Below are 23,806 nucleotides of genomic sequence, written 5' to 3'. Positions count from 1 at the left end.
TCGACAGCCGCCGTAATTAAACTAGAGAGAGTGGTTTGTGGTGGCTGCATGCATCTAATCCATGCATCCGTGCATGAGAGAGGAAAAGTTTTTCTTGCGAGGATGACGACTTTTGAGATTCATCAAGTTCAAAAGGCAGTTGGCATGAATATCTTCTAGGCAATTGATGAGGGTGATTAAGAAATGGTTGGATAGATGGATGTTGGATGTATCATAATTGATCCCTGTTACTCTGGGCTTGAAGGGCGTGCGTGGCTAGCTAGGGAGTAACATTATCGTACAGTACATACGGTAAGTTGGTGCTGGCACCGGTGGGCGAAGGATCCTCCTACACTACCACCCACCCTCCCGATACACGCGCACACAGCAATTGCGAAGTCTGGGGAATGTGTGAACAGAGTTAAGTGAAGAAAGACGGGTGGGAAGACTATATACAGAGTTAGGAGAGTGGGAACCGCAATTGAGTGTTTAGAGCATTGATTGAGATCTGATGGTGATTGATAACGATCTCCGTAGGAGCCAGTGCCAGTTATCTTGGACGTCGGCCGCCCCCTCTCCCCGGAAGAACAGGAAAGGGAAGGGGGAGAAGGCAGCCCTGAGGTTCATCCGTTTTCGACAGCTGGCATCAATCCGTCTTCTTCCACACGCACCCACCACGGGGAGGAGGGAGCCTGGAGAGAGCTCTGACCTTCTCTAAATTCCGTCATACCGTAAACGACTTGTCAGTGGTTCTGGTCACTACAACTCGATGGATGCTCAAGAGCTCTCTGTTTTGTGCTAAACTGGAACCACTCCAAACTCAAGCTCAAGCTCAAGCTCTCTTCTTTTTTACCCCAGAATATGGGGGTTTGTCGGTGATTCTACGATGTCCCTCTGTTCTGGATCGTCCTCACCATCGATCGTCTACTTGGCTCCCCCAAGACAACACACCGAGTTTTGAAGGCTCAGAAGGATGGGTTTAGAGTGGCCATTTTAACTCTATATGTACAGTGTATATTGGTTGCATGTTGTAGGCGACGACCTGAGGGGGAAAAAGGAAATAGGGAGTAGTACATGATATATAAAAAGACCACCACAAAATGATCAACCTCCTAGAAAGAAAGGGAAGTGTCTGTATAGTAAAAAATCCAGTCGTTCTCAATTTTTTGGGGGAGATGAAAAAACAGAAAAGAAAGGTAAAAATGGAACGAAGAGAAGATAACCGGTTTACCGGACGAGCACGCTCATTAAACCGATTGTTTCATTTGTGGAATTGTTGTACAAGTGATCCAGAAAAAGCTTCGTAGATTTTGTGAGAGTCTTTTTGTGAAATTGGTTTCGTCATCATCCCATCTTGTTCCCTTCCCGTATTTCATCTCACAAAAAAATTCGATCCCTTCCAAGATTTGCCGGACACCGCAAACGCTTCGCTAGGAGATATGATATGCGGCTCGATTGTCGTGGGAGAAAAGTGGTTGCGTTAAATTTAGACGTACTTGCACATCATGGCAACCATCAGGTCGAACAGACCAATGGCCTCGACGAAGGCGAAACCAAGAATGGCGTAGGAGAAGAGCTGACCACGGAGGGCAGGGTTGCGGGAGACGGCGAGGAGGAGGGAGCCGAAGACGAGACCGATACCGATACCGGCACCACCGAGACCGATGGCAGCGGAACCCATACCCAGGTTCTGGGAGACCTGGACCATGGCGTCGGCGATCTCAGAGGAGTACTGACGGCGGCCCTGGGCGGCGAAAGCCTGGCGAGCGTTGGCCTGGATGAGGCCGGAGGGAGACTGACGCTTGACGGTCTGGAAGGGGGTCATGTTGATCTTCTTCTGGGTGGTGAAGGTGCGCTTGGGGGCGACAGCGTTGAGCTGAACGCGAGCGGCAGGGCGGGCGACCTTGGAGGTGGCAGCCATGGTGGAAGCCAGACGGCTGGCGAAGACACGGGAAGAGGCCATTGTGATGGGGTGGGTTGGTCTTGAGAAAGAAGACTGGGATTTTTTTCTCGAGAAGATGGGGGATGGGAAGGAAGGAAGGAGAGAAGAAAGAAGAAGAGGAGAAAAGAGGAAGAGGGAGAGGAAGAACTTTTCTGGGAGGAAAACCTGGAGGAAATGTGACAACAGTGACCTTTCCGGGCCATAAATACTTTCCCGCTAAATTTTCGCGTTTTTTACCCTTTCGAGCCCACCAGCCCCCCAGTCGGCTTCCGTTAGTGCGCTTGTTGGGAAGAGAAAAAGCCCTACCCGGGGCCTGGCGCGTGTGTGCTTCCAGTAATTGATTGTCCTCTATCTTACTTGACTGGTATCATACACTGCAATTACCATCTGCTTTACGCTCTCGCGGACAGTTCGGGTTCGTTCGGGATGGGGCCAAGCGCGCAATGCTGCCGGTACAGCCAATTGTTCAGGGTCTCTGTCCGGCCGCGCAGGTCCGCTGGCCGTACTATCCACGAGTCGCATTGCGGCGATGCTGCCATTGCGCACCCACTTCTCGTCCATGACCAGGTCCTGTGCTTTTTCCCCCGTATGCCGATGTGAAGCAATTGGCTTTACAGTAAGATTACTTGTAACCAGGGTGACCGGGGAAAGATTGGCCAAGGGGGGGAGAGAGGGGGTGGTGGAGAGAAAGAAGGATGGGTAGGGAGCATTCCCACCCCGAGCTCCCTTCATTCTTCCTTACATATAAAATGGACTTGCCCTTCCATCTTCCGGTTTCCCGACCCTGAGGACAGAGCAATTGGCTGTAGGGAGAGTCTGGCCTACGGTATGCACAAAATCTGGTTGTTCTGAAGCTGACTGTGAGGGAGGAGGGATCACAGTAACGAGAGCAGCAGCAGAGTGTGAGAGAGCGAAAAAACCAAGGAGGTCCCAGAAAAGTGGACCCCAGAAGCCAAATGGGTCCGATAAAGTGGTACATGACCCACTTAGCGGTGCATCCGTAGCCAATGACAGACTGGCCGCCTGCTCGGTCTCAATAGACCGGGCCGAATCGGGCATGCGGCTCCACCAGCGCCGGAGGTTCTGTCCCAGAAACAGAATTCCCACTGGCGACGCAAGCAGGTTTGTTTGCACAGTGTCGTTACTGCAGTCGTGAGCTGAAATTCGGAGGGAATTGCCTCGCCTCACCGACTTGTCTGATTGGGAACCTGCTCTTTTGGGCCAACCCGACTCATCCCGTCGACGCCGGAACAAAAAAAGCTAAGCTGCATGAAGAGCTAGCTCGAAGCTGGGGGCACCACCCACCGTGATGAAATCGACGCCAACTTTTCAGCAGAACCAGAGGAAAGAAAAAAAAAGGAATGTCACTGCATCCATTTTCTCTCTCTTTGTCTGTTGCCCCCAATGCTGGCTCGAGGGAGGTGATGTGGATTTATATAGCTTTTGGATAGATCAGAGAAACCGGCCAAATTTGGTGTGGAAGAAGTCAGCTCGTCTGCACTCCCGCTTCCCACCATCGTTTCCCCCCTAACCCTAGCCAAAGAAATTAAATCCTCGGGAAGAAAAACGTCACAATCCTCCCAGCTGTTTCTCACCCTTCCGACCAGAGTAATAAAATACAAAACAATCGAGAGGTAAATCCCATGACGGTCAGCGCTAGTGCCAGCAGTAGCAGTGCACGCCCTTTTTTTTTTTTTTTTTTTTTATTCTTTTGCTCTGGCCAATTCGACGCAGCAGCAAATTCCGTCGTGGATGGATCGCAGGTTTCGCTCACCACCTCGGGGTAGTTAGCCCCCGTCCACCCCCCCTCCTCCTTCGGCACTCCATCCCCAGGAAAGAGAGATACGCTCTCATATTTATACCTCGCAGTCTTGTCCAGTAATGGGACAGTCAGATGGAGTCTCTCTTTCAATCTCTTCACCATCTCTCCCTCCCCCCTTTTCTCAAAATTGTCACATTTCTTACCCATGCTTACTGCACTATGCCCAAGTTGGCACTAGTTAACGCGGTTGGCGGTGATCGAGATATGATCTCAGCCGCCCTGCGTCCCTTACGTAACCGAGCAGGGGGAGGGAGCTTTTGCCTGGGATTTTGAACTGCTGCCACCCAACGGACAAACTGGCCTTCAATTTAAGCATGCAGCCGCCGCAGACAGGGATTGAGGAAGCTATTCCAGCCGGGTTCTTCCGTATAGCTGGGCAGAAGTCTGAGTATGAGGGAGTTGTAGATACTTGTGATTGCCACCTGTCGAGGAGGGGGAAAGATAGGAAAAGAGGAGAGAGAACGCGGCGATGGTTTTAAAACAAGTGCATGACGATCCATTATGGGTCCAGAGGGTGATTGATACCTGTGTTGATTTCGTCGCATCATGGAGGAGCCCGCGGATGTATGGGCGGAGGTTCAGGTTGCTGGGGAGTGCCAGCGTGTTTCGTGTATTTCGTGCGTAAGGGTAAGTGTAAATCTGGTATGGATACCGTATCGGAGCTACAGTTGAAATCCTCAGGCACCGATCTAGCCGGCCCAGCGGGTGATTGTTGGACCTCGGGTCACGTCCATGTAATATGTAGAGAAGGTATGGCGGCGGCTACGAATCGGAAAGATAACAAACGCTTGCAGGTTACCTACACTCACTCCATACACTTTGCACCTTCTATAGTATGGTTCGTCAATTGTATGTAAACAGATCGCATCTTGCTTCTCAATTCTTAGCAAGTATATAGCTGTTTCATGCATCGTTCTGCGTCGCATAATGAACTACAATGTCGAGTACAAGGCTTCCACCCGGCAAACCCACCCCGTTCCTACCCGACCGGGCTCTCCGACTCTTCCCTACGTAGTTCCTCCAGATCGGTAAAATCCCTATCCTGCAAATGTACAAGCACATATATCTATATCGCTCTTAAAACTCAACTGAACCGAGTCTTAAACAACTTCACCTCTCCATCTCGACTCTCTATCTGGGAACAGAGAAAGCTACAAGAATGATGTCTCCCCAAGCAGCCTACACGCCCGAGCAAACGCCGACGGTCATCCGCGCCCGCAAACATCTCTCGGGAACGCGCGCCAAGCAGCTCCTCCGCGCGGCGGAGCGCGACTACAACGATCCCCCGCCGCCGCCGGGGCTGGGCGAGTGCTGTGGCAGCTCGTGTGACCCCTGCGTACGGGATCTCTGGCGGGAGGAGCTGGCCGTTTGGCGCGAGAGGTGGGGGGAGGCTGCCGAGGAGGAGTCTTCGGAGAAGAAAGCCCAGGAGGGGGAGGAGGGGAAGAGGAAGATGCCGGGGAGTTGGGAGTGGTGATTTCGTTTGATTCCATGGAGTTCACCAACTTTAAAGAGGCTACGTGGTTGAGGAGTTTCTTATTCTTATCTTGGTTTGTGATTGGTGTTTCTGAACGATGCAATCACATAGGTGATAACTAACTATAAAGCAGACTGAGCCTCGACAAAACTATCCGCGCCGGACTATCTCTTCGAAGATTGGATCGAAACACTCATTCAGACTTCACTAACCTCACTCCCTGCCGGTACCCTGGCCTCATACTCCAACACCAATTTCACCTCCTTCCCAGGCGCCAACTTGACCACCCATTTGACTTCCCCGGCCTTTCCCAGATGCACTGCCCCCTCCTTCATTTGCGCATCGTCTCCTTCCTGGACCAACCCTTTGGGCTCCAGGATCTGCACCTTCAACCGCTCATCGTCGCTGACGGGCACCTGATCGACAACCGCCACCTCGACGGCGTTGCTCCGCGTGTTCTTGACCCGGCACGTCCGGCGGAACACCGCCGCCTCTTCCTTCTGGGAAAACAAGCCCCCACTGCCCGTTGTGCGCCGCACCGTCGGCCGCCCGTACGTGACCTGGATCAGTGGATCCACGCCCAGAGGCAAGGTGAACGATTTTTTCGGCCCGCAGCTCGGCAGGTCCGCGGTCCCCAGGAAGGTCCCGTCGATGGTGATGCCGACTTTCCCGCGGAGGAGGCTCACGGACGCGGAGGAGTTCTGGATCTTGGCCTGGAGGAAGGCGGCGGCGCGCTGCTTGGGGACGATGGTGTAGGATAGGGTGACGGAGTCGAGGTGGAGGTCGGCGAGGAGGTGGCGCCGGGCCACGAGGGATGGGATGACGGTGCGATGACCGGGCAGGTCATATGTGGTTGTGAGGCCGTAATCTTGCTGGAAGGATTCTTGGTGTTCCAGGTCTGGAATGGTTTTTGGTGGTGGTGGTGGCGATCCAAAGGAGGGCTTGGGTCCCTCTTGGGTGGGATCGTTCTCCCCGGATTGAGCGAATGGTTGCATGGATGCTGTCGTTGTACTCATCAGCGCCGTGGGCTGAGCTTGCGAAGGTCCAGGTACACTTCCAAACAGCCCTCCACTCATAGATCGTCCGAATCCGCCAGATTGAGGACCACTGGTGCCGGTTGGCGGTGGGTTGGCTGGCGCACCGAACAAAGGACCGCTTGTGGTGGTTGGTGGTAGGCCACCAAATAGAGCCCCCCCAGATTGCCGGGCCGGGGGCGGGGGTGGTGGAGGGGCTGCTGCTTGTCCGAACAATCCGCCTTGAACTTGTTGCGGAGGAGCCGCTGGTGCAGTATTACCAAAGGGTCTGGACGCAGCCGCTGTAACAACATGATTGGGCCCAAACACTGATGCGTTCCGCGACGGCTGCTGCTGCTGCTGCTGCTGCTGCTGCTGGAAAAGCGACTTGTGGAGGGTCTGTACTGGCATAAGATGGCGTTGCTCAGGCTTGCTACGCAGAATGTTCTCCCACGAGGTCTGCTCCTGGTTCTTATTGTTGTTGTCCGCTTGGACCATCAGCTGCCACGCCTGGAGCGAGGGAATGCGCTCTCCCAGCCCGGAAAACGAGGCCTGCGAGGTGGACAGGGTTACGCGGGCATCGCGCCACGTCTCCGAGCACGCATTACGAAACTCGGCCCGATAGACCATCTTGGCCGAGGAGGCCGGCGTGTTGATACTCAGATCATACCGTGGGACCCAGCTGGGTCCAGCGACGACATAGCTCAACCGGAGCATGACGTTGTTGTCGCCTTGTTTCTTGCCTTCCCCATCATCAGCATCACCATCAGCGAAAGGCGCCTCGCCGTCCAGATGAACGACCACCTCTCCGACCCTATTCTTCCGAAACGACTTCTGCTCCTTCTCGAGCCTTTCCTTTCTCTCCTTTCTCTGCATCTTCTCCTTCCTGCGGGCCTGCCTCTCCTTCTCACGCGCCGCCTCCTTCTTCCTCTTCTCCTTGAACACTCTCTTCTCCACCTTCTGAACCTTGCCCATTAACCTCGCCACATCCTCTTCCGCTTCCTCCGCTTCAACAAGGGCCCGATAGTGCTTCTCCCCTTCCTCCTTCCCCCGCGCATTAAACAGATCCATGAACTCCCCGACCTTATACACTTCCACCTGTTGCTGCTGCTGCTGCGGTCTCCCAAACCCGGCGCCAGCCGTCGGAAAAACTGATCCCCTCTTCTGCTCCTGCAAGAAATCAATCAAACTTCCCGCGACATCCCTCCGGATCCCCGCCAACGCCGCCTTCTCCTTCGCCGTGCGCAGCTCTGCCCTCACGAGTCGAAGCTCCTCGGGTTCATCGTCTGCCTCGTCATCCTCGGAGGAAGACGAATCACTACTACTTACATCCTGTTCACCCTCGTTGGCCTCCAAAGCATAAAGCCGCGACTTGACCACCTCCGTCTGGAAATCCGTTATGCAAGCGGGGCCCGAGCCCTCGATGCGGATCGAATCGAAATCTGCTTGGGGGTCGAGGCCGTGGATGGTTAGGGTGTTGGGACCGGGCTTTCTCCCCTGTCAGTGATCTAGATCATCAGAGAAAAGGGGATGGGACGGGACTCACGTGGATCGTGACGGGGACTTCGCGGACGATAGTGGCGCGAGTTGGCTGGAAGGTGACGGTCTTGGTGGGGAGGGAGGTGAGGAGGATCTCAGTTGTGTTGTCTGTGGTGGTGGTGGTGGTGGTGGTATGGTCGGACATCTTGTTTGTTTCTTGTTCTTATTTTTGAAGAATAAAATCTCCGCTTCGTCGATATAAATGATGGAGTGAAGAGAGAGAATGTAAAGATGAAGAGGAAAGAGATGATAGTGGCAAGGACGTAGGTAGAATCCTCTGTACAGTACTTATACTCCGCACAGCAGCCCCTAATAGGCAGCACATCAGGCAGCATGCAATAGCTCCAAAGCTGCGCCTTGTGTCGTGACAAACATGATTGGTGCAACGGCTCCTCACTTATAAATCTATAGACTAGCGCGGTCTTGATTCTATTATCATTGGCTGTGTGAGTCATTTGTTAGCCTCAAATCGAACTATTGGGGCTTAGCACCGCGACTCGTAACCTTGAAGGCTACATTCCGGATAAAATGACTACTTCAACCGCCGCTAGAGAAACACCATGTGAATTCCACTCTGGATGGTATTCGCTCACCCTCATAGAAAAGTAGTAGACGCTATGAATCAATTTAGAAAAAGCGAATTGCTCAGCACAAGGAGACAAACAATTGTCGATTTCAAAATCAAAGCATCCCTCAGGCGGATTCGAACTGCGAAGCACATGACTTATTGTCATGTGATTTAACAATGGACTGGGAGACGTTCGGAATCATTCCGCGCCGAAGTTGAGGTTCTCATCCGAGAGTCTATCTTTCTAGTATGTACTTGCCCCACCACCCGACTGGCTCAGCTAAATCCTCATACTTTCCAAAAGCCATTGAAGTGTGTTCACAATTTCTCTTTGAGGCTACTCTGCATGATACTGTGTAAAGCTTCTCCAGGATCCCCCTAGCTAGATGGACGAGAGGTGGAAATGCAAATGTTGCATCGATCCGATCCACCCCCCCACCGTTCGGCGCAAACACCCATTCCAAGCAAATGCAGATCTTTCTCACCGTCTAGCAGGCCGCAAGTCGACTCGATGTAAAGAACCTGTGCCACTGTAGCACAATGTACTTAGAGCGTCGATTGTGGACTTCTTCTCCGTAAGTATCACCCGAAGCTTAAGCGCAACACGAAACAGGAATCGATCCAGTCGAGGAATATGAATCACCTCTCGTTTTCATGCCCCCTGGGTGGCTTGTCGAGCTCATCTCTAATACAGATACGACTTGCATGATAGTCCATCTTCAGTGTTCATTTATTTGCCCTGGGATTAGAATGAAATGCACTGACTGAACGGATTCTATTCTGCTGACCTATCAATTGCATTCCAGCGACCGATAGACTGGGCTGCATGGAATAGCGAACAAGAGCTTTTTCGGTTGGGTACCCCGACCCGGGACACGCTTCTTGCTTGCAGTTCTTCTCCATAGTAGATCGTCAACGCGAACATGGCATCTGCTTCTGATGACCGTATCCTGCTCTCACAGAGCCCGTCCAGGCTTATGAATGCGTCCAACACAAATGTCGGCCGCTCGCAAGCACCATAAGATCAATTGTGCAGACATCCTCCTCTCGATGGCTCCCCTGATATCCAAGGTCATCAGAGCCTCCTGTTCCCTGTTCTGAATTACGATCTCCGGGCAGCTCTTAGCGGGCTCCAGTGCCATATGGCCCAGCAGCGGTGGGTTCCGATCGGCTCCACCGACGAACTCCCGATCGAGCTGCCGTCCATGTCGATCTATACTCTAAGTTCCTCCACTACAAGGAAATTGCCTAATCAGGGAGCGTATCAAACCGCACTCCGCTACCGCGCCATGGCACGGACACTGGTATCTGCGGATATTTTTCCTGGCGATTCAGTTGCCATGCAAATGGGCTGCGTGTGATGCCGCTGATCCACTAGGATGTCTCTTGGATTTCCACGCGGGCTCGAACGAGGCACAAACCTGGAAAATCTGGACCCAGTATAAAGCAGCGCTGATGTCCCGACTCATGAAACAGAGCAGACGCTTGTCACAGTCCAGTGCCTCACTCTCACTACCAGGATGGTTCTGCCCACGCCCCGGTCTTTAACCTCGGCTGCTGTTGCGGCTACCCTTTTGGGTGCTTCAGCAGTAAATGCGGGGAACTGCTCGGTAGCCGGCATCGCCCAACCCTCGATCCCTGATGGGCAGCTGTTACAGCTGACTGCCATTCCAGTCACTGGCTACCAGAACGGCAACACGACACTGAGCTTCTGCAATGTGACAGTCACATACACCCATCCCGGGAAGAATGACGCTATCCACACTACTGTCTGGCTTCCCCTCTCGAGCTGGAACGGCCGGCTTCAGGGCTCCGGGGGTGGCGGCTATGCAATGCGTCACGACGACTCGGTTCTAGCAGAAGCGGTCGGCCTCGACTATGCCGTTGTAGCCACAGACGGTGGCCACGGCCTCGTATCCCAGAACTCCGCCGCCTGGTCACTGGATGCATCCAACCAAGTGAACATGGCCCTTCTCGACGACTTCGCCTACGTTGCCTTGAACGATGCGGCCGTCATCGGCAAGCAAATCAGCCACAGCTTCTATGGCTACGGGCCAAACCGCTCGTACTGGAACGGCTGCTCCACCGGCGGCAGACAAGGACTCATGCTCGCGCAGCGGTATCCCACGGCCTACAACGGAATCATGGCTGCGGCCCCCGCCATCAACTGGCCCACCTTCCTGGTGGCGGAATACTGGCCGCAGTTCGTCATGAATCAGCTCCAGTCACACCCGCCGACGTGCGTGACCGACGCCATCACCGCCGCCGCCATCACCGCCTGCGACGCCCTCGACGGCGTCACCGACGGCGTGATCTCAGCTCCCGACCTCTGCACCTTCGACCCTCTCACCTTAGTCAACCAAACCGTCGCATGCAACGGTAGCAGCGTGACCGTCACCAAACCCGCCGCGCTAGCTGTCTCGCTAATCTGGACCGGAATGCGGTCTTCGAACGGCACATTCCAGTGGTACGGTCTCGAGCGCGGCGCCCCGCTCTCCACGGGCAGCGGCAGCCTCGCCGCCACCACCTGCACCTCCCCAACCAACTGCACGGGCTCCCCCTTCGCCATCTCCTCCGACTGGATCCGGCGGTACGTCCTACAAGACCCAGCCTTCGACCTGACCACCCTCGACCACGCGGACCTAGACACCATCCTCTCCCGCTCCACCGCCGAATACAACGCGATCATCGGCACCGACGACCCGGACCTCTCCGCCTTCAAGTCCGCCGGCGGGAAACTGATCACGTGGCATGGGCTGGCCGACCCGCTGATCTTCCCCAAGGGCACCGAGCACTACTACCGGCAGGTGCAGGCGCGGGACCCGGCGGTGCGCGACTTCTATCGCTTCTTCCCCGCCCCGGGCGTGCATCATTGTTCCGGGGGCGAGGGCCCCGTGCCCGTGGACCCGTTGGCGCAGGTCGTCGACTGGGTGGAAGCGGGTGTGGCGCCGGCGACGCTGCACGCGCAGGCGGCGGATGGGCGCACGCGGTCGCTGTGTCCGTGGCCGCTGGTTTCGATGTACAAGGGTGGGGATGTACGGGAGGCGGGATCGTATGCTTGTGAGAGACCGCTGAGGCAATGGTTCTGATTTTGTGCCCTGGCGATTAATTCCGGGCTCGAGCATCCACTTAGTTCAGCATCTATTTGATCGGGCATAATTTGATCAAGAATAATTCGACTAAGCGTTTGTCGCCATCTTGAAGGACAGAAATGCAGCTATTCATAGTGTTCAGCCGCCTAGTACCAACGTGGTACGGTAAATGTCAAACCCAGGGGTGCTTGGTTCCCTGAGCCATGGCTCGGCAATCAGCCGAGTCCCTGACAAGTTTCTGGGTTCGCAACTCTCTCCCTGCAAGATAGGATGTAGATAGGGATGTGAACAGGGAACTTATTGTCCCCTGTCTCCCCGTCATTCGGAGTACCGAACAAGGCCCTAAACAATGACAAAGTCTGACTCCACGATTTGATTCGGCATTGGAATAGGATCCTAATCTACAACCCCGCAGCAGGAAGACCATGACCAGCGCCACCCACCAAACCCCCTCTTGAGTAAGGTTCTCAAGACAAAGAGCACATTTACATGTAAAAGCTGCACCGAGGATAGAACCCGGAGATGAATCCGTGATTCTACATTCTATCCCATCTCATGCGGTCCTTCATTCCGATATACACCAAGCTCGACAGGGGGTTTAGCCCGCGGCCGACCCGCTGGCCATCCACTACCACCAGCACCACCACCGGGCCTACTATCACTAAGAGTACTCGTAAACTCATAAGCCGCCCAGTTGGGACCCTGCATCGAATCCGGCCAATCCTTGCCGCCTCCACCACTACCAGCCCTATCAAGAGAGGCACGACGACGACGAGTAACGCACCACAGCGTGAACAAGACGGTCGCACCTATACTTACCACGCCGCAGGCGACGCCCATCCCTATCTTAGCACCTGTCGACAGTGTCCCAGTGCTGCAATTCTCACAGGATGAACGTCCATTAGTGGTGGTATTCGTCGTCGAAGCGGAAGCGGACGCGGCAGCAGTCGCAACCGGGAGCGCCGTCCACACCCCGGACCAACTATCCTCCCAACCATTGTCTGATCCAAGGACAGTAGTATCCTCGGGCTGGATGACGGTGGTCGACGGCGTCTGCAGATTGGGGCCGGGCGCCTGCGCCAGGAACCAATTGCCCGTGCCACTGCCGCTATCGCCCCAGTTGACTCCGACAAATGCGGCCTGCAAAAAGGCGCGGCCGAGGGCGTAGACGGCCCCGGCGGTGGTGGTGCCCCGGCAGGGAAAGTAGGGGGTCGGTTGGGCGACCAAAGGTGGGGTTAGGGTGAGATTCAGCACGGCGAAGGGAATCTTGATGGTGATGTTGGCGCGGTTGGAGTTGTCCTTGGCGAAGGTGAAGGCTAGGTAGCTGGGTGAGGTGATGATGCTGCGGTAAGCGGGATTTGAGGTGTTCCAGATGTAGAGGCCGTGGGTGCTCTGGTAGGTGACGGGGAGGTGGGCGGCGATGGCGTCGCAGGTGCTTTGGGGGAGGTAGATATAGGGGTCCCCGGGGGTGGAGTAGACGGTGATTCCGTTGGAGGTAATTGAGGAGTTGCCGGCGGCGAGAAGACCTGTGGGGTTGCTGTTTGTGGTGCTGTTCGTGGTTGAGGAAGACCACGGCGAGCCTCCGCGAACTACTCCGAGACTGATGTCGCGAAGCTTGATTGGCAACCCTCCATCATCGGAATATGGCTGGGACGAGACTTCCCCCAGCACACGGGATTGATCATATCCGCCCAGTAGCAAGGACCCCGCCAGGTTGTACGTGGGCGTGCCGATATGCATCCCGTACGAGTAGGACGGGATCGCCTGACCGCCACCGGAGGTGAACAGGTAACTGTCGAAAAAGGTGCCGTTAATGGTGGCCTGTCCTCGGTTCGCGAACTGCTGTTGTAGGCTGGGGGCTCCCAGGGAGAGGACTCCAAGCTCGAGAGGGTAATTGGTCCCATCCGGGTATATCTGGTACCCCTGGTCCACCACGTTCAGACTGACGTTCGGCACCGTGACCCCCGAGATATCGATCAAATCGAGAGCCCACTTGGCGGTGCCGTAGATGGGGTTGTCGGTGGCAGCGCCAAAGTGCAGTGGTCCCCATGTTCCATCGTTGATGGTCAGCCGTATGGCCGTGTCGTCATACGTGGTGGAGGTCAGTTTGTCGAAGACACCCGCCCGGTTAGCATAGCAGTAGGAGGATAATGAAGTATTGGAGCAAATTGAGGAGAGGAGGATGTAGCTCTGCCAGGCTCCTCCGGGATAGAGAGCCATCTCTTGCCGGTCGCTGCCGATTTTGACCTGGACAGCTTGCCAGGGACCATCCGGACCGTACGTCTGGCCCGTCCATGGCACGGTGAAAGGTGTTGCTGCATGGACAATGATCGGAGCAATCCAGATGCTTACCAGAAGAAAAAGAGAGGAGACCATGAGTGTAGGATCGTTTATTCAGAACGGGATAGGAACGAGTAAGTTGTAAGAAAGGTCTGTACAATCTCAGCGGAATCTTGAACGGCTGGGCATTTTGCTCATGGGGAAAGAGCGAGGAGGGTTTAGGGTAAGGGTAGGAAAGAGCGGAGTCGAAGCTGGGGCTTCAATTCCTTGTCTGGTATGAAAACACATCAAACATTGGATCGTGTTGACAAGGCTCTAGAATGAGGGGAGTATGCAGCCATACATCGACTGCATGTACGCGCTCTGCAAGAAGTTCTATAATTGTATGATCTCTCTAGAATAGAATGGTACTGTACTGTACTATATCTGAAACTCTGATGAGCGCTGACATGACGCTAAAACGCCGCGGCTTTTCCGAACCGGGGATGGATAAAAGAGACCCTGGAGTTCCCGACGATTCAATAGGTCGAGTTGCCGCCCGACCTTGTGAGCCCTGAACCCTTTCAATTCCAGCTGCTCGTTCCTCTACTGGGTATTTATCCCATACCCGACTCTTTGTAAGGTAAGTCGTTCATCCTGAGTATCCCACCCCGATGTCCATGAAAGCAGCTTTGACATGCAAGTAAAAACGTTCAGGGCAGTCCGGACCGTCTTGGTGTGCTGCTTCGCTTTCGCGGTTCTGTGGCAGCTCTGCCTGATTGATTTCCAGCCCTCGTTCCAGTTCATCCCTCTTGGTGGCTACACCTCGGCTCCCCAGACCGACTGGTCCCGATTCGCCTACACTCAATATGCCACCAACCGAGCGTACCTCTGCAACTCGGTGATGTTGTTTGAGACCTTGCATCGCCTAGGCAGTCGAGCCGATCGCCTGCTAATGTATTCATCGGACTTCTCCACCGACGACAACTCCAGGGTTGCGAAGTTGCTCCGCAAGGCCCGCGATGAGTATAGGGTCAAGCTGGTCCCAGTCGAGCTTCAGCACCGGAAGGGCGTCGACAGTAAGCCACCCATCCCACCGGTGACTTTCCCACAACTGACAGCAAGCGCATTCCAGAGACCTGGGCAGACAGCTACACCAAACTACTAGCTTTCAACCAAACCCAGTACGATCGCGTCTTGAGCCTGGACTCCGACTCAACTCTTCTCCAGGTAAGCTTTGTTGTTTGATCCGAACCCGCAAAATAGGGCAGGGGAGAAGGCGCTCACAATAGCCCTACAGTCTTTGGATGAACTATTCCTGCTCCCGCCATCGCCCGTGGTCCTCCCCCGGGCCTACTGGCTCAGTCCCGCGAGCCGGACGATGAGCACTCTAATCGCATTAATCGAGCCCTCTGCGTCCGAGTTCGCCCGCATCCAACGGGCGATCGCCGACGCCGGGCCGAACGAATTCGACATGGAGATCGTCAACAAGCTGTACCAGGGCCGCGCGGGGGATCTCCCCCACCGGCCTTACTACCTCCTCACCGGCGAGTTTCGTGCCAAAGACCATACCGCCTATCTCGGCGATTCGCAGGACTCCTGGGACCCGGTCGAGGTCTTCAATCAGACAAAGTTCCTGCATTTCTCCGACTGGCCTCTTCCCAAGGTATGTAAGCTGAATCCCAGGGCATATGGAAAGCAACTCACTGAAATTTTCCTTGTATATAGCCGTGGTTCCGAGCCAACACAAGTATCATTGAAGCGAATCAGCCGACGTGTGATCTGGACCCCCAAACGGGTATCCGTGATGACTGTCGCGCGCGAGATATCTGGCGCAGCATCTATGATGATTTTGCCTTGAGACGGCAGGTATGAACTATCCCCTCTATCTAGCGTCTGTGCTGGATCGGCGTTGTTGACTCTGCGTGCAGGCAGTGTGTAATATGACGGTCAAAGATGTATATACAGTATGATGGTGCTTTTCATACTTTCTTGCTCTTTTTATCATCCTCATTCTTGTTGTTAGAGGAGGGTATTTTCGGTGTGCCTGGTTAGCATGCTGTGTAGTTATATTGGGAAATCCTCAGGACAGCGTTGGTTTTAGAAAGGTCAGATGTGGGGAAATAGATCTCCTCAGCTCAAGAGCATGGACAGATTTGGTCTGATTTTGTCTGGCGGTGTCATTCTTATGCAGGCTAGCCTTTTAGTTTTCTTGGTTCCTCTTTGAACTATGTTTTGATGCAATAGCCTACCATGGTACGTGATGAATCTTATCTCTGGGAACAAAGGTCCGGGGAAGATTTGTTGACTGCGTGGATCTATACGTGAACCTGGAACGGACGGAAGGGAATGTACCGTAGAAAGATTTCTTGCACTGCAAGGGGCAGAGGACAGAGTCGCAACGCAAATGATACCACTTGGAGTGCTTCAGGATAATTATTGAAACACACAGGTAAATCGGCCGGTCGCAGGCCGAGCAAAAAAAAAGAGGAAAACAAAAAGAGATATCTTAGTGCATCATCCGTGAATCGAACACGGGCCTCATCGATGGCAACGATGAATTCTACCACTAGACCAATGATGCTGCTTGATATCATATGTCGGTAGATAAGGTTATACAAGCCAGATCAAACTATACAGTGCAAAACCTGCCGCTCATCCACATCAGGCAGTAAGTATACTTCCCAGGTTCTTTTGAGAAAACATCCCGTACGCGACATTCACTATTTTAGCAACTACTCATTCGCAGACCAGTTGATGGCCCCGCTAATCGAAGATCATGAGTACGACTTACATAAGCACGACGACACTGAACGCTATGCAGGAAAATAAGAAGAAAAGGACCGAATGCACTGTAACGTTACCAGCAACCTAGCCATGGCGAGAGGGGTACAGGCACTTGGCTTGCAGCGTAGTGAAACCTCATCACGTCAGGCAAGACCACAATCCCAGCCACCTTCCCGGCAGGTAGGCGGGGGTCCTTCTTGAAATACTCAGTATAAGTCACCGCTGGCATGCCCTTTGTCGCGAACAGTTGCTTCTTCCACCCTTGGCCACAGCCATGAAGGTAAGTAAGAGTGACCTGTCGCAAACCCAATCTTGCTAAAATCTCCAGCATCTTTTCTTCGTCATAGGCCTCGTTCATGCCATTGGCATTGCTCGTAATCCATATCCCCCGACCGGGGGTGGCACAAAGCGCCTGACTTTCAATGAGACCGTCGTGCGAAGGGCGATTTCGCCGTCGCAAATATCAGTGGAATGGATTTCCACAGCAGAAGATGGGCAGTATGTCTACCAAGACGAAGACGGTAGTCTGAAGATCAACAATTTTGTTACCAACCAAACGCAGACCCTCGTTGCATCCGACCACGTCCCGCCGGAGGTGTACAGCTACCAAGTCAAGCCCGATCTCTCGGCAATCCTCTGGGAGACCAACCATACTAAGAAATACCGACATTCATCGCTAGCAGATTACTACATTCAAGACGTCCTGTCGTTGCAGCTTAGCCCTCTCGTTCCAGACCAGAACGGCGACATTCAGTATGCCCGATGGAGCCCGGTGGGCGACACGATCGCATTTGTCCGGGGAAACAACCTGTTCACCTGGATTGATGGGGTCACTACAGCGATCACCACGGACGGCGGGCCTGATATCTTCCATGGTGTGCCGGACTGGGTTTACGAGGAGGAGATCTTGGGGGACCGGTTCGCACTATGGTTCTCTCCCGATGGGGAGTATCTCTCCTTCCTGAGTTTCAATGAGACAGGCGTGCCGACCTACACGGTGCCATACTACATGGATAACCAGGCGATTGCGCCGCCGTATCCAGTCGAGATGCCGATCCGATACCCGAAAGTATCGCAGACCAATCCCACGGTGCAATTGAACCTTCTCCGCGTGTCTGAGAACCGCGCTCTAACCGTCCCGATCGATCCTTTCGAGTCAGATGATTTGATCATCGGTGAAGCCTGCTGGCTCACTGATACTCACACCACGCTAGCCGTCAAGTCATTCAACCGCGTTCAGGATCGTCAGGCAGTTGTGGCGGTTGACACTGCTTCAGGGCTGGCGAAAACCATCCACGAGCGCGACGGCACCGATGGATGGATAGATAACACTCTTTCGATGAACTATATCGGAGCGATCGACGACAGCTCCTCTTTATACTACCTCGATATCTCCGACCGGTCGGGATGGTCCCATCTGTGGCTCTTCCCTCTGTCGGGTGGCGAGCCGACCGCTCTCACTAGCGGCGAATGGGAGGTGACCTCCATTCTTAATATCGACAGAGCCAGACAGCTCATCTACTACCTCTCCACCCAACGGCACAGTACTGAGAGGCATCTTTACTCAGTGTCCTACCGCACATTCGAAATCACACCTCTCGTTGATGACTCCGTGCCCGCGTACTGGTCTGCGTCGTTCTCCGCGCATTCGGGATACTACATCCTCACCTACAGCGGCCCCGATGTTCCGTACCAGGAGCTCTACTCCGTCGACCAGAGCGATCCTCTGCGCACAATCAACGACAACGCTAAGACTGTTACTCAACTCCAGGACTATGCGCTCCCCAACATCAGCTACTTCGAACTACCCCTCCCCCTTAGCCCCACAAACGAAACCCTCAATGTCATGCAACGACTGCCGGTGAATTTTGATCCGACCAAGAAATACCCCATCCTGTTCACCCCCTACGGCGGCCCCGGCGCGCAGCAGGTCAGCAAAACATGGCAGTCCCTGGGTTTCAACGCCTACATCGCCTCCGACCTGGAGCTCGAATACATCACTTGGACCGTCGACAACCGGGGGACGGGTTACAAGGGGCGTGCATTCCGCACACAGGTCTCCAAGCGCTTGGGACTTCTGGAAGCGGCGGACCAGATCTACGCCGCCCAGCAGGCCGCCGCGCTGCCCTACGTCGACGAGAACCACATCGCGATCTGGGGGTGGAGTTTCGGCGGCTACCTGACGGCCAAGGTCATCGAACAGGATGAAGACGGCGATGGCATCTTCTCGCTGGGACTGATCACGGCGCCGGTGGCGGACTGGCGGTTCTACGACTCGATGTACACGGAGCGATACATGAAGACGCTGGCGGAGAACGCGGAGGGCTATGCGGCCAGCGCGGTGCGGCGGACGGCCGGGTTCCGGAGCGCCCGCGGCGGGGTCCTCATCCAGCACGGCACGGGGGACGACAACGTGCACTTTCAGAATTCGGCGGCCCTGGTGGATCTGTTGGTCGGCGATGGGGTGTCCCCGGAGAAGGTGCAGGTGCAGTGGTTCACGGACTCGGACCATAATATTAATTATCATGGGGGGAATGTGTTCTTGTATAAGCAATTGGCAGGGCGGTTGTTTGCTGAGAAGATGCGGGGGGAGGAGGGGGTGAGGCATGGTTGGAGTCGGAGGGGGGTAGCGGTTTAGTGTACCGTAAGATGACACTGAAGTGAATGATATCAATATTGGGGCTCATATGAGTTTCTCCAGGAGTCGTTTTAGTCGGTAAATCCCTTAAGTAGCTATACCCTGTCCTTCACAACGGGCCATCCTATAGCTTGACATAGTCAGTAGTGGCACTACGGGTAGTTGCAAGATGCTAATTTCCAATACTATGAACAAAAGCCCATGGTGAGGTACAAATCACAACTAGGTAACCTACACAGCAACCGATCTCAAAAAAGTACATTAAGCATTTAGCTGCAAGCCGCGTGGCCAGAAGAAAATGTAAAAATAAGTCGATGAATATGGAATAGACCCCTAAGCGATAGCCATATAATACAAGAACTTCCACTGCTATGTACAATACAGAACCCCCACCCTCCCCACCTCCTCAGCCCCTATCCCACCCTAGACCACCGGCAACGGAACATCCACATCCTTCCCATCGACCCAGCTCCCATGCAACCCTTGGCGCAGCTGCACAGGCAGCATTATCCTGGCCTTGATCCGGGGTGGAAATCCCTGGTATCGAGGAGATGCAGTAGTCGGGAATGATCATCTCTCCTCCCATCAGACCTTTAACAAAACTAGTGACTGTAGGTACTGTACTACAACTCGTCTAGGGGATAATCAACTAGTCTTCTGGATTTGCTCTATTTTGTACACCGGAATTTTTCCAAAAGCCAGGAACCGTACTCTGCCAACTGTGATTCCGGGAGAGGATGAAGCAGTGAATTTAGTACTGCTAACTCCTGATCTGAACCAAAGAGGTAAGTTAAGGGGATTGATAGCGATGATGGCAATACAGCCGGCATACCTACCCACACACCGACACTGTGCCTTTTGCTGGTTCGGATCCAGTTGCCGAATGTAGTTGCATGGCATGGCCTCGACCATTGAGCCCTGTGGGTGGGAGGAGACCCGGGGGGAGAGCGGAAGGGCAATGAAGTACCTTATTCTAATGCACGGAAGTACTAGCCCACCGTGGGGAGGGAGGATGTTCCGGCCCGCCTCCCGGTTCCGGGATCCTTAGCCTCATGTTTATGTCTGGGGGAGACCGGTCCAGGTATTCCTTGCGCCATGCCCGTTACATGTGTGCACTGCTTGGTCGCTTGGTTCGCCCTTCACTCTGGTTGCTCATTGCCCTGGGGGATTCCGGGGAGGGGGCGCTCATGGGGACGGTGTTCTCGTGCTGGTTCCCAATTTAATGTTTGTGGAGTGGGGCCTGGATTCGGAGGGTTCCGCGAAGGGGGGTGGGTTGTTGGAGGATTTGGGAGCGGGGATGGGAGAGTGTACTGTACATACTGAGCTGGGGTTTGAGATGAATTGAGGTCGTAGGAGGTGTTGAGGTGATGAACAGCATACGATTGGTGAAGTAAGAGGGGGTGTTGTTTCTTCCCAGGTTCCGATCCCCGGGCAGAGCATTGTAAATTGGAGTGATGCCTTCTTTGCATATTCTTATAGACTTTAGAAGTCAGTTACATCTTGGTTGTTGAAATGTACTGTACTGCACCTTTTGATCTTCCTTCTCAAGATAGGTAGCTTGCAATAGAGCTAGTCAAACAAGAGATGTGATAAATCTCACCACCCTCCTGTCACTGCAGCACGGGTGATGCCTGTAGGTATCTTGATTCTCCAATAGCACCGCCAAGAACTATGCAGACTACTATGTGTTCTCCGTAGGTAGCGGGTATTCAAGGCACCGAGACCATTGCAAATCACGTGACCAACATCATGCGCTCCGTGTCGAATCCGCGTGAGGGGCTTTTAAATTCAATGATTAGTTATTCTTTCTCTTCCCCCCACTGCTCAACTATGCTCCTCACGAGCGGATAAGCTGTCTTCCTGTAAATGAGGCGACACTACTCTATCCCTTGCTGAGTCTGCAGTACTACTGTACTGCAACTGACCCATTGGCGCTATCGAGCGGACTAGCGCGATCGAGATTCATGCCCCGCTGCTAATCCGCAATTAATCTATCCTGTGTTTTACCGGTGTGGTCAATGGAGTGAGTCTCTCAATAACTGCAGCTGCATTCGACGTAAGAAAACCGGCGGTCGCCAGTTCCTCGGGTGACAACAAGAGCATTGTTCCCCATGTCGACGATCGGCAAGCAGGTGGAACCGTGGGGGTGTCTCCGCCCCCTCCACCTCTAAGACGAGCCAAAAGTGCAGCTTGGTGTGACAAAAGGGTTAGCAATGGATACGTGGCTTGCAACTTTTCAGCAGACTAGCTGCTCGGCAAAGTCTGGAGCGGGGTTCAGCTTCTGATGTCTATGACTTAAATGGCTTTTCTCCCCCCTCATTTCTCCCCGACACCGGAAAAGCTCCTCCGTGACTTCCCCCGCTTTTTCTGTAGCCAGCTACACAACAACTTGAACCAGCTCTCCCCTCCCAGAGCATAACAGGGACAGACACACCAATTCACCATGGCCGCCGCTTCAGCCCAGTACCTGCCTGGCTCGGTCGACATCCCCGTCGGGCAGTTCCCTCTGACCCTTACATCCACCGATGTCGACCCCGAAGCTATCGCCTCCCAGCTGGTGGACACGATCAACACAGCCCTCAGCAAAGGGGACATCGAGGCCATCAGCAGTTTGTTCCTGGAAGACGGCTACTGGCGGGACCATCTCTGTCTGACGTGGGACTATCGCACCGCCAAAGGTCCGGAACGAATCCAGGCGCTCCTCAAATCCGCACAGCTGCCGACCAAGATCGAGGTCGATCGATCGACCGCTCTGCGCACACCGCACGTGGGCGCGATTGACGCGTTCGGAGATGTGCAAGGCGTGGAGTTCTTCATCAAGGTCTCCAGCCCCGTCATCAGCGGGACGGGTGTCGTGCGTGTTGCCGAAGTCAAGAGCGAATGGAAAATCTTCACCTTTTTCACATCTCTCCGAGATCTGGTTGGCCACGAGGAGAGAGTCGGTCATCGCCGGCCCTTAGGAGCACAGCATGGCGCGACCAAAGATCGACGGAATTGGCAGGACAGGCGGAACGCAGAGCGCAACCTGGAAGGCGAGCCTCCGGCGGTCTTGATCATCGGTAAGCATTATTCCACCATCTGAGGACATCGTGAATATGCCCCTGACGAACATCATCATCAGGTGCCGGACAAGCCGGCCTCACCCTGGCCGCCCGGCTGAAAATGCTGGGTGTCGACAGCCTGATAGTCGACGAGGCGGACCGCGTGGGCGACAACTGGCGCAAGCGATACCACCAGCTGGTGCTCCACGACCCCGTGTGGATGGACCATCTCCCGTACGTGCCTTTCCCACCCGGCTGGCCGGTCTTCACGCCCAAGGACAAATTCGCGGAGTTTCTGGAATGCTACGTCAAGCTTTTGGAGCTCAACGTATGGACGCGGACCAGCGTGCAATCCACCTCGTGGAGCGAGGCCGACGGCCGCTGGACGATCGACCTGCAGCGCCGCAGCGAGGACGGAAGCACCACCGAAACCCGCACGCTGCAGCCCCGCCACGTGATCCAAGCAACCGGCCACTCCGGCAAGAAGGCGATGCCCACCTTCAAGGGCATGGAGACCTTCCAGGGCGACCGTCTCTGCCACAGCAGCGAATTTCCTGGCGCCAGCGACCTGAGCGGAACGAAAAAGGCCGTGGTCGTGGGCGCCTGCAACTCGGGCCACGACATCGCGCAGGACTACTACGAGAAGGGCTACGACGTGACCATCGTGCAACGCAGCTCGACCTGCGTGGTCTCTTCCGCGTCCATCACAGACATTGGCCTGAAGGGCCTCTTCGACGAGGACGGCCCGCCCACCGAGGACGCCGAGCTCTACCTCTGGAGTATCCCCTGGGAGGTCTTCAAAGCCCAACAGATCAAGATCACGCGGGCGCAGACCGCGCACGACCGCGCCGTCCTCGACGGCCTCGCGCGCGCCGGGTTCCAGGTGGATGACGGCCCCGCGGGCGCCGGCCTGATCATGAAGTACTTCCAGCGCGGCGGCGGCTACTATATCGACGTCGGCGCCAGCCAGCTCATCGCCGACGGCAAGATCAAGGTCAAGCACGGCCAGGAGATCGCCGAGGTCCTGCCGCACGGCCTGCGCTTCGCCGACGGCTCCGAGCTCCCCGCCGACGAGATCGTCCTCGCCACCGGCTACCAGAACATGCGCACCCAGGCCCGCCAGATCTTCGGGGACGCGGTCGCCGACCGCGTCGGCGACGTCTGGGGCATGGACGCCGAGGGAGAGATGCGCACCATCTGGCGCCGCAGCGGCCACCCGGGCCTGTGGTTCATGGGCGGGAATCTAGCGCTATGTCGGTATTTCTCGAGGACGTTGGCGTTGCAGATTCTGGCTTTGGAGGTGGGGGTTGCGAAGTAGGTGCGTTGTGCAAGGCGGGTTGTTTCGGGGGATACCTCGGAAGCTGGATAGGAGAAGAAAGGGCAAATTAAAGCGTAACTTAGTTAGTTCTCTCGGAGGAGCACGATCGAATCCATCATGCAAGGCATTTCAAGAGAGAGAGAGAGAGAGAGTTTGTGTACTGTATTTATGCATAAGGCATAAAAAATGAGCACTGTATGAATGCGCACTGTAAATCCCTCAACCGGATAAAACCCCCCTTAGATTAAGCCCCGCAAGGCGGAACGGACCCTTGTGCATCATTATTATTTGCAGAGACTAGCAGACTGGTAAGTACTAAGCGGAAAGCAAACGG

General features: G+C 54.7%; 8 protein-coding genes and 1 non-coding gene across 9 annotated transcripts; 5 read left to right on the top strand and 4 right to left on the bottom strand.

The window, feature by feature from the left end:
* Positions 1–1,157: 1,157 nt before the first annotated feature.
* On the bottom strand, positions 1,158–2,051 carry BO72DRAFT_443412 (ATP synthase subunit C family protein). Its single transcript, XM_040943565.1, has one exon. It carries the CDS (start codon positions 1,940–1,942, stop codon positions 1,466–1,468), a length of 477 nt encoding a protein of 158 aa, XP_040806562.1. The 5' UTR covers positions 1,943–2,051; the 3' UTR covers positions 1,158–1,465.
* Positions 2,052–4,289: 2,238 nt separating this feature from the next.
* On the top strand, positions 4,290–5,217 carry BO72DRAFT_454282 (uncharacterized protein; the record flags this gene model as incomplete). The annotated part of the gene is made up of 4 exons (XM_040946178.1): positions 4,290–4,370; positions 4,578–4,592; positions 4,695–4,771; positions 4,842–5,217. The coding sequence occupies 4 exons, from the start codon at positions 4,290–4,292 to the stop codon at positions 5,215–5,217; spliced, it is 549 nt and encodes a 182-aa protein (XP_040806561.1).
* A 197-nt stretch (positions 5,218–5,414) lies between these two features.
* BO72DRAFT_491039 (uncharacterized protein) lies at positions 5,415–7,914 on the bottom strand (the record flags this gene model as incomplete). The annotated part of the gene is made up of 2 exons (XM_040948163.1): positions 5,415–7,718; positions 7,777–7,914. The coding sequence occupies 2 exons, from the start codon at positions 7,912–7,914 to the stop codon at positions 5,415–5,417; spliced, it is 2,442 nt and encodes an 813-aa protein (XP_040806560.1).
* A 1,634-nt stretch (positions 7,915–9,548) lies between these two features.
* BO72DRAFT_1503 (feruloyl esterase B precursor) lies at positions 9,549–11,699 on the top strand. Its single transcript, XM_040939222.1, has one exon. It carries the CDS (start codon positions 9,858–9,860, stop codon positions 11,424–11,426), a length of 1,569 nt encoding a protein of 522 aa, XP_040806559.1. The 5' UTR covers positions 9,549–9,857; the 3' UTR covers positions 11,427–11,699.
* A 170-nt stretch (positions 11,700–11,869) lies between these two features.
* On the bottom strand, positions 11,870–14,045 carry ap3 (putative aspartic-type endopeptidase). Its single transcript, XM_040943564.1, has one exon. The coding sequence runs from the start codon at positions 13,803–13,805 to the stop codon at positions 11,973–11,975; it is 1,833 nt and encodes a 610-aa protein (XP_040806558.1). The 5' UTR covers positions 13,806–14,045; the 3' UTR covers positions 11,870–11,972.
* A 242-nt stretch (positions 14,046–14,287) lies between these two features.
* Positions 14,288–16,080, top strand: BO72DRAFT_443408 (nucleotide-diphospho-sugar transferase). The gene is made up of 5 exons (XM_040943563.1): positions 14,288–14,767; positions 14,824–14,918; positions 14,989–15,354; positions 15,417–15,557; positions 15,620–16,080. The coding sequence occupies exons 1-5, from the start codon at positions 14,386–14,388 to the stop codon at positions 15,659–15,661; spliced, it is 1,026 nt and encodes a 341-aa protein (XP_040806557.1). The 5' UTR covers positions 14,288–14,385; the 3' UTR covers positions 15,662–16,080.
* A 121-nt stretch (positions 16,081–16,201) lies between these two features.
* BO72DRAFT_t1 lies at positions 16,202–16,272 on the bottom strand. The gene has a single exon. It is a non-coding gene; the product is annotated as a tRNA-Gly (tRNA).
* A 413-nt stretch (positions 16,273–16,685) lies between these two features.
* On the top strand, positions 16,686–19,113 carry dppIV (prolyl dipeptidyl peptidase DppIV; the record flags this gene model as incomplete). The annotated part of the gene is made up of 2 exons (XM_040947717.1): positions 16,686–16,755; positions 16,804–19,113. Exons 1-2 carry the CDS (start codon positions 16,750–16,752, stop codon positions 19,111–19,113), a joined length of 2,316 nt encoding a protein of 771 aa, XP_040806556.1. The 5' UTR covers positions 16,686–16,749.
* A 2,443-nt stretch (positions 19,114–21,556) lies between these two features.
* Positions 21,557–23,472, top strand: BO72DRAFT_454276 (flavin-containing monooxygenase; the record flags this gene model as incomplete). Its single annotated transcript, XM_040946177.1, has 2 exons — positions 21,557–22,172; positions 22,235–23,472. The coding sequence occupies 2 exons, from the start codon at positions 21,557–21,559 to the stop codon at positions 23,470–23,472; spliced, it is 1,854 nt and encodes a 617-aa protein (XP_040806555.1).
* Between the last annotated feature and the right edge of the window lie 334 nt (positions 23,473–23,806).

The sequence above is a fragment of the Aspergillus fijiensis genome, assembly GCF_003184825.1.
Source record: "Aspergillus fijiensis CBS 313.89 unplaced genomic scaffold BO72scaffold_1, whole genome shotgun sequence".
In the NCBI taxonomy this organism is placed as follows: domain Eukaryota; kingdom Fungi; phylum Ascomycota; class Eurotiomycetes; order Eurotiales; family Aspergillaceae; genus Aspergillus; species Aspergillus fijiensis.
Note: the sequence above shows the minus strand (reverse complement) of the source record. Positions and strands in the feature narration are given on the sequence as shown.